At 39.1% G+C, this 9593-nt stretch overlaps 1 protein-coding gene across 1 annotated transcript in view; it reads right to left on the bottom strand.

Annotated features, from left to right (window-relative positions):
• Positions 1 to 3654: 3654 nt before the first annotated feature.
• Positions 3655 to 9593, bottom strand: part of rhoua (ras homolog family member Ua) — a 7077-nt gene continuing 1138 nt past the window's right edge. Inside the window, exons 2-4 of the mRNA XM_068730429.1 lie at positions 9578 to 9593; positions 8313 to 8501; positions 3655 to 7989 (exon numbers count right to left, since the gene is read on the bottom strand). The exon at positions 9578 to 9593 is cut by the window's right edge and continues 43 nt beyond it. Of these exons, the coding sequence (XP_068586530.1) occupies positions 7705 to 7989; positions 8313 to 8501; positions 9578 to 9593 (490 nt within the window). The 3' untranslated portion in view covers positions 3655 to 7704. The remainder of the gene's footprint in view (positions 7990 to 8312; positions 8502 to 9577) is intronic.

Here is a 9593-nt window from a genome sequence, read left to right as displayed (position 1 = left end):
TCGAGATATGCAAAGGACATACACACATACGGACAGACAGACAGGCAGAGATTCCTTGCTTTATATAGATTATTGGTAAATCCAGTGACTGCTCATTATTCCCATCATAGCTCTGTCCACCTGTGCAGAGGTCTAATCAGCCAGAATAAGTGAAAACACCTGTGTGGGTTTGCAAGCTTAACAACTAATTTAAACAAAACCGTGTTAAACTGTATATTATCACGTACTTTTGTAAATATCCCTTTTTTAAGATAGTTTCAGAAATATACATTTTCTGTTAAGTTGTGATCACCAGTATTCTTGAAAAGAAATAGTAGAGGCCTTCAACTGATTCGGGCAGTAAGAATGTTTTGGCATAGTTTCTGTGTGGCGTTATTTCAGTTATTCTAAAAAAAACTAATATAGCAGCTGGGAGGTGATCATATTATCTGAGAAATGTTGTAAATAAATACTGTACCTTACTCTGCTTAGCACATGTTCCATAGAGACATTTGACATGTTATGTGTATTCATTAGTACAGAGATGTGATCGGGATGTGAAAAATGTACGCGGTGTTATCTGCAGTAATGTGCTGATGAAAACGCACTGGTCAGCTGTTGTTAGCGGTCCACAGGAAAGATGTATGTGGAGAGGGGGAGAGTGGGGGGGAGCTGTGTGTGTGTCACACTGTTTCTCAACTGTGTAAATGCCACATGACACACTCTGTGAACTTTGAACACACACGCAAACACACACGTATATATGTCGTCACCAGGTTATTCAAATAGACAACCTGTAGAGATGAAGAGGGAGAGGTGGTGTGATGAGCAAGATGAAGGACAGAGAGAGAGAGAGAGAGAAAGAGAGAGAGAGAGAGAGAGAGAGAGAGAGAGAGAGAGAGAGAGAGAGAGAGAGAGAGAGACCTAGTGAGATAAAGAGAGAGTGTGTTTCACAGAAAAATACAGAAAAAAAAAAGTGAGTGTGTTTGTGCGGCAGTACAATTTGAGACAGAGATAAAGCACATTCAGTAAAGATTACAGTGTGTGTCAGTCTGTTTGAATCTGTTTAGGGAGCTTTGTTGGTGAACTTATATTAACCACATTGTGGGAAATGAAATCTGTTAACTCTGTCACAATTTCAGGACTCACCTCCCCATTTAGAATTAAGACTAAGAATGAACAGAGCAGTGGCAAAGCCAAGCAATTGACTTGATGTCTTGTTGAGTCTTTTCCTGGTGCATGAAGCAAATAGTCTCTATTTTGGGTCACTTCTTTTATCGTTCACTTGTTCGGGCAACAGAGAATCCTAAATATATAATAATCCTTTCTTTAAATCAGACATTTAGACTGCTTTGGTGTTGCTAAAAACAACACTGGCTCTGTTCTACTCAAGTGTGACAGGGAACCACCATGCACAATACCAAGACCCTAAAACTGAAATTTAGTCAAAAATCCAATGTGTCACAACTTAAACTTGTCAAAGTGCAGGTATGGTTTCACACAAGAAACAAAATGTCCCAAAAGGCCGCACTGTGTGTAGTGGCTGCACTAAATGTTTAAGTTAGACGTAGTGATTAATAAACAGAAAGGGTTTGAATGTTAGTCAATCTAAAGAACTATTTCACTTTTCACAGATGTTAAAGGTTAAACATCTGAGGATCAAACTGTTGGGTCTAAAAAACTCCAGACCCAAAAATCTGCTTCCCAGACTGATTAATGTAGCAGCAGGAGTTTCTGAGGTTGTAATCATCTGTGAAGTTTTGTGTCTCTTTCTGTCACTGAGTCACTTTCTATAAGATCATTTTCTCTCTTCTCCTTTTCCGACTGTCACCCCCTCTAACGCTTTTTTCTTCACTTTCTCTTAACCACTGTCTCTTTTATGAGTACAAACACACACTCTCTCACACACACACACACACACACACACACACACAACACGGAGCAGCTGTCTACACTCACATTGATTGGGTTTATAGCTTGTTAGGAAAGTGGAGATTGTATTTCAGCTCTGCTCATTAAGAGTCAGCACTGATGTCACTCTGGTCCCTCTTTATGTTATGTAACACACACACACACACACACTGAGACAGAGAGAGAGGCTATGAAATTATAAAATGGACTGGAACTGAGCCTCGGACCGCCTTGCGTACTGGCAGCTTTGTGTGTATGTGTGCACATGTGACTGTAACGTTTCGCAATAAGAAGTTAAACATAAATATACTGTATGTTACAATAATAGTTTATGTCCCTCTGTAAACCTGCCTTTCCTGCCTTGTTTCTCCATGTGTGAATACCACCACAACAATAAAACACCTGTCTGATTGAGTAAAAATGTTTGGGTAATAAAGCTGCAACATGATAGATCATTGGATAATGAAGTTAAGTTGTTTTTCCCACAATTATAAGTCTGGAAAGGACAAAAATCAACTGATATACATCCAAACACAGGATGTGTTTCTAAAAAAGAACAAGACTTGAACAACATGGTATAATGACATGGTGAAAACACATGAGAAGAGCTTTAGAAACTATTAAATTATGCCTAAATATTGAATTATCTTCTGTTTTTATATAATCATTTTTTACAGGCCTTGTGAGGTTTACAAATAAAAAGTATCAAATAAAACCTGAAAATCTGCTGACTGGAGACCAAGACGATAAAAGATAATAATGCCCATTTACAGTCTTTCTGGTGTTGTTTTCCCAGCAGATTTCCAAATCATGATAATTAGATTTTGGAAGATAATGATTGGAAAATAAGTCATGTATCGGTCAGTGTTTGTATCAATAAGGACCTGGCACTACTTGAGTTGTAGAGCAGCTAATCTCACCAGAACAAAGTTGGCCTTCTCATTATGTACTAACTCTGTGTTGTGAGGTAGAGCAAAGCAGTTTGTTTCCCAGACAGAGTTAAGTCAGGGCATACCCCCCCACACACACATACACATACACACACACACACACACACACACACACACACACACACACACACACACACACACACACACACACACACACACACACACGCACACACACTGCCTTAAAGAACAGAGACATGCCACTAACAAAATGTCACATGACAGCCTTCAAAATAAAGCTCTTGCATAACCATGAGGGCCTGGAAGCTGTTTGAAGAGTCTGTTTACAATGATCTAGTCTGAAGTTGGATGACTTTCTGTGGGCGTCTGTGTGTCTGTGGTGTGTGTGTGTGTGTGTGTGTGTGTGTGTGTGTGTGTGTGTGTGTGTGTGTGTGTGTGTGTGTGTCCATGCCCCAAAACATCGCTCTCATCTTATGTGCATCAGCTGAGCACAGCATTGTTGTTGCACTTGGTTATCACAAAGTGCACAGTACAATTCCAAAACATTACTTCAGCCACAACAACGTGAAAAAAACAAGTTCAAAGTTCACAATGTCGCTGAAAAAAGGGAGTTGAGGGCCTGTTTTATGTACATTTATCTGCTATTGACCATCTTGACTGTTATTTTAAAGTCTCTTTCTGGTAAAATTTGTGAAATCGTGTTTGTGAGGAGACACACAAACTCTATATCTAAAAACAAAAACAAAAATTCTCATATGCAGCCTGTGGGCTCTCACAAGGAGTTGTATTTAAACACACACACATTCCAAGTCCCACCGCTGAGCGCCAAGCCTCAAAATCAACAAAACACAGCATGTGTTATACCAAATATTCTTTATTTCTCAGGGTATAAAACTTCTGTACAAACACGTCTTTCTTTGACTGACGTCCTCAGTTAAACAGAATTCAGTGTGAGCAGATTGCAGCAACCTGCTCTCTGTTACAATGTTTTTACATGAAGAAGAAATGATGTTTCACACAGGCTGAGTGGGGTGAGAATCTCTCAGCTGGTGACCCATGTGAGTAAGCTCAGGTGTGCTTTAGGGGGTATCAACATCAATAAAACAATGAAATCTCAAGAATGAACCATTCTGTCTGTTTCCCCAGGCTGTCTGCTTTGGTTTAAACTCACTGGACTTCATACGGGACACTGTTGTGTATTCAATGTGTGGGAATTAGGTGTCAAGTAAAGTCTATAAAAAATGGATTTGCCTCCAGTAATCCGAGGTCATTCACATACAGACATTGTTTCATTTTGTATTTGGTTTGTAAATTCCAACACCAAATTATTTACAATAGCTAAAGTCAGCCATTACAATACTCATATTTTCTAATCCACATACAGACTTTGCACCTGTCCCAAAAACAGAGCATTAACATTTCTGTCTAACCTTCAACAAAACACAGACTCTGTAGCACAATACCCAGCCTACCTAGAGTGGACGGTCACCCTCATGTCTCTTCTATGACTCTCTTTAAACACAGTAGTTCACTTTCAGAGACCCATCTGTTCAACATAACAAAGCCATTCATCTGTCATACTGGACACATACACTGCTGTGGGTCAACCAGCCTGGTCGAGGTCTTGACACGCAGTTAGAACATTAAAGCAAAACGTAAACATTTTTGAAAGAAGAAATAACTTTAGTCTTACAAATGAAAAGATTAATTCATAAGAATAGAAAAGCACAATTTGTCCACTGCTTCAGCCTTACTTGGTCTGGTATGACCTGTAGCTTTGGCTAACTTCAGTTAGAAAGAATGAGTCTGTGTACGCATACAAGGAATTTGACTCCGGTCTTTCCGTTGTTTTAAAGTATTTAAACAGGAATAAACTTACATAACACAACAAGTTTATATTTTTCTCTGTATAAAATCAGGCCCAAACCACATGCAGTACGCAAACAAACTCACTGTGATGAGAAACTCATGTGCTCTCTATAAATTATACGTGTAAGTAGGTAAAACAGATCAGACCTGACAGAGGAAATACCAGCTGTCATAAGGGTCTGTGTGACCTTTACCCTACTTAAATCCAACATCAGCCAAGACTGCACACAAACAGCAAGACAAGCAACTTATTATGCCTTTTTTTCCCCAAAGCAAGAAACAATGCATTTGCTATCATGAGTAAAACATCGAGACACAGTGAACCCATTCAGTCGCAGTTGTAACGTCTTCAGCAGAAAACTACCGAACAGCTCCAGAAAAGCATTGTCTGCAAATCTGGAGTCTTAGTTTTACACTCAGGCCTAAAATTAACATTTGGAACGCTTAGTAGTGCATAATAGAAATCTTTAACAAAGAGTAGAAAACAAATGGGTGAAAATATTCCACACAAGTCTCTCGTACAAATCCTCTGCTATGATTGGTCATGTTCTGACCATCTCTCATCTCACTTTGCAATAACTAGACTGAAGAACACTGCATGAATGCCAAACTGTGAACATTTGTTCAATTTTAACAGAACATATTTTCTTCTGAGTGCAGCTCAATTTAAAAGGACTTATTGTTTGTTGAATTTCAAGGCACATCACTGATCGCTCCATTTAGCACCAGTAGAGAAGTGACTTTGAACCACACTCTAGAAAGTGAAAAAAGTCAGCTCTTAAGGAAAACAGATTGAAGACACTTGTCTTATATTGCAATGGTTACAGGATTTTCACGTTACACTTTGCCCAGGATTGACTAAAAGAAACACAGGGTGAAGATAACTGGTATGAATTACTTAGAACAAAATCAGCAGAATGTTAGTTGTCAAATTCAATGTTGTTGTGAAAGGTTTAGCTTGTCCCTAGATTTCTTTCTAGACAGGGGCTTAGGTCCGAGTTTAGATCATCCCAGGGTTAAGAAATGTTAGAGTGAAAATAATTTTCTGTGCTTAATCCATATGAAAGCTTATGATGCACACTAAATAATGGCAGATCTGCCTTGAATCCATTACAGACTGCAACCTGGTTGCACCCTTTTCCTTTCTGCTGCAGTGGCTCTAATACAAAGAGCCATTCAGATGAAGCCACTGTAGAGAAATAGTTGTAGATTATTAGGTTTTGTTCTCGTTTTAGTATCTACAATGTACAAAGGAAGGCGTGGCAGCTGACTGTTGGACATCCACACATTTTGTGTTTTAGTTTTCCTTTTTATTTCTGCTTTACAACATATGAAACTTTATATATTGGAGAGAGAAGAGGCTGCAGAACTAACAGAACATACAAGATATAGGACGGACTAAGGGTGTCTAGTATTAATGCATTATGGATGCAGAATGATAGAATGGATCAATGGTTACAACTGTAATAATAATAATATGCACATTTTGGGCAAAAGGAACAAACACAGAGCAACAGACATGATGAATCTAACTATAGTTCATAATTACTAAGAACAGACTTCACTGAATATTTACATAGTTCTAACTTCACAGTCTTAGATACACAATTGCATTAATAAGCTGAGAAATAAAAACCCAGATATTTTTTCTGAGTTATTTTCTGGCTACAAACAGCAGACTTAATTTTGGAACTTTAAACCCATGCAAAGAGCACTTGGTTGATCTAATTCTATTAAGTGCTCACACTTACAGTCAGGCTGTTTAAGTGTCTATTAGTCTGCCTTGCAACTTATTGGTTACTGGTTGGCAGTGCTAGCCAGTCTACAGTCCACCACCACCACAGTACACATATATTGTTTAACCAAACAACATTGATAAGGCGCAGACTGTAGAGTCCTTCATTACTAATGTAGGATAGGTGAAGATGATGAATGACCACGTTTTACCCTCACAGGGAAAAAGACATCCGCATTAGTTCTTTTCAAGATATAAGATACAATATGAGCCGCACACCTCAGCCTCACCAAACGTATTCACTGTCTGGCTGCATTCAGCAGACAGTGAATACGTTTGGTGATGTTTGGTATTCAACAGTGGCAGGACGTGAAGAAAACCGCACTAAAAATCAAGCCAGACATAATTCCATGACAAGTTCAGATCGAGACTAAAATAAAAGGTAAACCATGACCCAGGTTTCAGATTAGCTTTATAGGCTGCGCCGTGGTGAACTGAGCATGTGACCAATGGTTAGCTGCTTAATAAAGTCTTTCGTTAGAGCAACAATGATCCCAGCTATCACAAGAAGTTCTAAAAATCAACCACGGGCTGGATTTGTTGACGGATTTCTGACTTCAATCATGCCTGTTGATCATGTCAGAAAATACAAAACTACTTCTTCTTTTCAAGTAAATAATGTAAATAAGGACACATTTCAGTCAGCAATTCTTTCTAATCATGAGTGTTGAAAACACATTAGACAAAGGAAGTTTAGATGCAGTTTCAGTGAGTCAAGCTCCGTTTCATTCTACATGACAAGCATACATAAATCCATATCAGGTCGGGAAGGTTATTACGAGAACACTAGACTAAACACTATTCCATTATATGTGTTAACCACAGACGAGACTATTTCTTGGTCAAATCTAAAGCGGTCTAATCATAAGCAACATTGTCACTTCCCCCATGACATGAAGAGGGACCTGCGAGTCCCAGTACATACCAGTTTAATTCCAGGAGAGGCAGGAGCACCTTCTCCTTCAGAGGGATCATACTGAATGCAGGCTAAAATAGAAACCAGGTTAGAAAAAAGGTCTGTCAGGACTGCTGTTTTTTCAGAGCAGGTTTTGTTAGAACCAGGCTGGGCTTAGTTGTAAATCTCTTCCATGATAAGATTAAAACACAAAAAGTCAAAAATTTAGATCTGTGACAGTCTTACTTTGGTTCCCAGCAACGGTCCAGTCAACTGAAAGCTAGTCCAGGCAGAACCCAAACCCAGCTGAAGTCAAAAGAGGATCAGAGTCTTACACCCAAACTGCTCTAGGCCACACAGCAGTACCTTTTCCACCATGACTTGGACAAACTCTTCATCTTGTCCGGCGTCTGCCTTTGCTTTTTTCTACGTTTCTGTTTCCCTCTCGGGTGCTTATGGGAGCTGTAGTTCTGCAGGCTGGCCAGTATGGCCGTGTCAAACACTTCTTTCAAATTCTTTTGGGTCAGGGAAGAGCACTCCATGTAGGACACAGCTCCAATCTCCATTGCACAGTCCCGGGCATCTGCTGGGTCCACAGGTCGCTCCCGGTACTTAGCCAGGTCAATGAGGACCTAAAGAGAAAATGTTAATATACCTTTGTAGATATTGTATCTACAGATTTATTAGTCAAGGACACAGGGAAGATTCTTTTAGTAAGAATCCCACAAGGGTTTTTTATATGTCAGATTTGCTGCTAATTCTATTATTAAAAAGGAAAAGCGCAGCTGTTATTGATAACAGTAAAAGGCCTGTTTAAGTAGTGTAATTCATTGGTTAAATTGTAATTTTGATCATAAAGATGTGTAGCCTCTATTTAATGCTAGTGGGTATTTGTTTCACATTTGACAGAATTAAGGGGTTATTTATTTTTGGCGTAAAGCAGATTGTACTCCACCTTGACATCTTCTCGGAGGTCACACTGCGTCCCAACGAGGACGAGCGGAGCGAAGGGTGCGTGTCTCCGGATCTCTGGAACCCACTTCTCAGGAACGTTCTGGAAGGAGGCGGGACTGACAACGCTGAAGCACAGCAGGAACACATCAGCACTGGTGTAGCACAGAGGCCGCAGCTTGTCGAACTCATCCTGGGAAGATCAAGAGAGAGAGAGAGAGAGAGAGAGAGAGAGAGAGGTGTTGAGGATGAAGGGATTTTTTAAATCAGCACAATAGTGATTTTAAAAGTATTTGGACAATAAAGTTTTACTGGTGCAGCATAAACAGCAATCTACAACATCCTGCCAATCCTCCTGACACAATTACTGGTGTTACTGTTATCTGTTTTAATTACAGATTATAAACTATGAGATAAGTCTAGTTTCTTCTCCCTTCTTCATCTCTGACTTTTTCCTTCCTCTGCTTGTGATCCTCCCATTTATTCTGCCATCATATATGAAAACACACTGATACAGAAAAACTGATTTTGAGTGTTTGTATAAGGAGTGCGGATTCTTTAACTAAATTATTTTCTAATTATTGTATTTGCTGTATCAGATAACTAGCACTTGTTTCAAGGTAAACATTAGCTCTATGTCCAACCAGTTGAAGCTCATTCTGAGAAGACAGTTGTCCTGTATTTATTTCAGATAACAGCTGCTTCTGTTATAAACAGGGATGTAAAATGCATCACTTCCTGTGTGCCAGATTATTTTTCATAGGAAAGACCAACCAGACAATTTCCTGGAAAGAGACTGAGACCAGCAAAACTAACACCACATTTAACCAAGATATCCAGTGTAAAACGTGTTTAGTTTACGACTAGTCTTTAGTCAATTATCTTCATGCACACATCATACAAAAATAAATGTGGAGCAAAACTTAATTATATTTATATTATATGAAAACTATAAATGCATTTGTACCAACATGTTTGCACTTGCCATGACCAAATAATGTGTCAGGTTGAAATAAACTTTTTTTTAGTTTGCAACTAAAGCTTGTCTTTCTCTTTCCTATTCCTGTGTAGCTAAAAAACTGAATCTGTGTTTCAGTAAACTACTCAGACCATAAAGAAAGAAAGAAAGAAAGAGGATAAATCCCTCTCCATCACTTCCTCTGGTTAGAGGCATTGTTTCAAACACAAATAAAACAACAACAGGAAATGCTGCGGCTCTCTCTCCCCTTCTGAGTGTATATGCTGTGTGTGTTTGTGTTGATCACTGACCTGTCCGGCTGTGTCA

Source organism: Cebidichthys violaceus, unplaced genomic scaffold, assembly GCF_023349555.1.
Source record: "Cebidichthys violaceus isolate CVI_PGR_0920_01 unplaced genomic scaffold, fCebVio1.0.p SCAF_5, whole genome shotgun sequence".
Taxonomy (NCBI): domain Eukaryota; kingdom Metazoa; phylum Chordata; class Actinopteri; order Perciformes; family Stichaeidae; genus Cebidichthys; species Cebidichthys violaceus.
The sequence above is the reverse complement of the archived record's forward strand: the minus strand, read 5'-3'. Positions and strand labels throughout refer to the sequence as shown.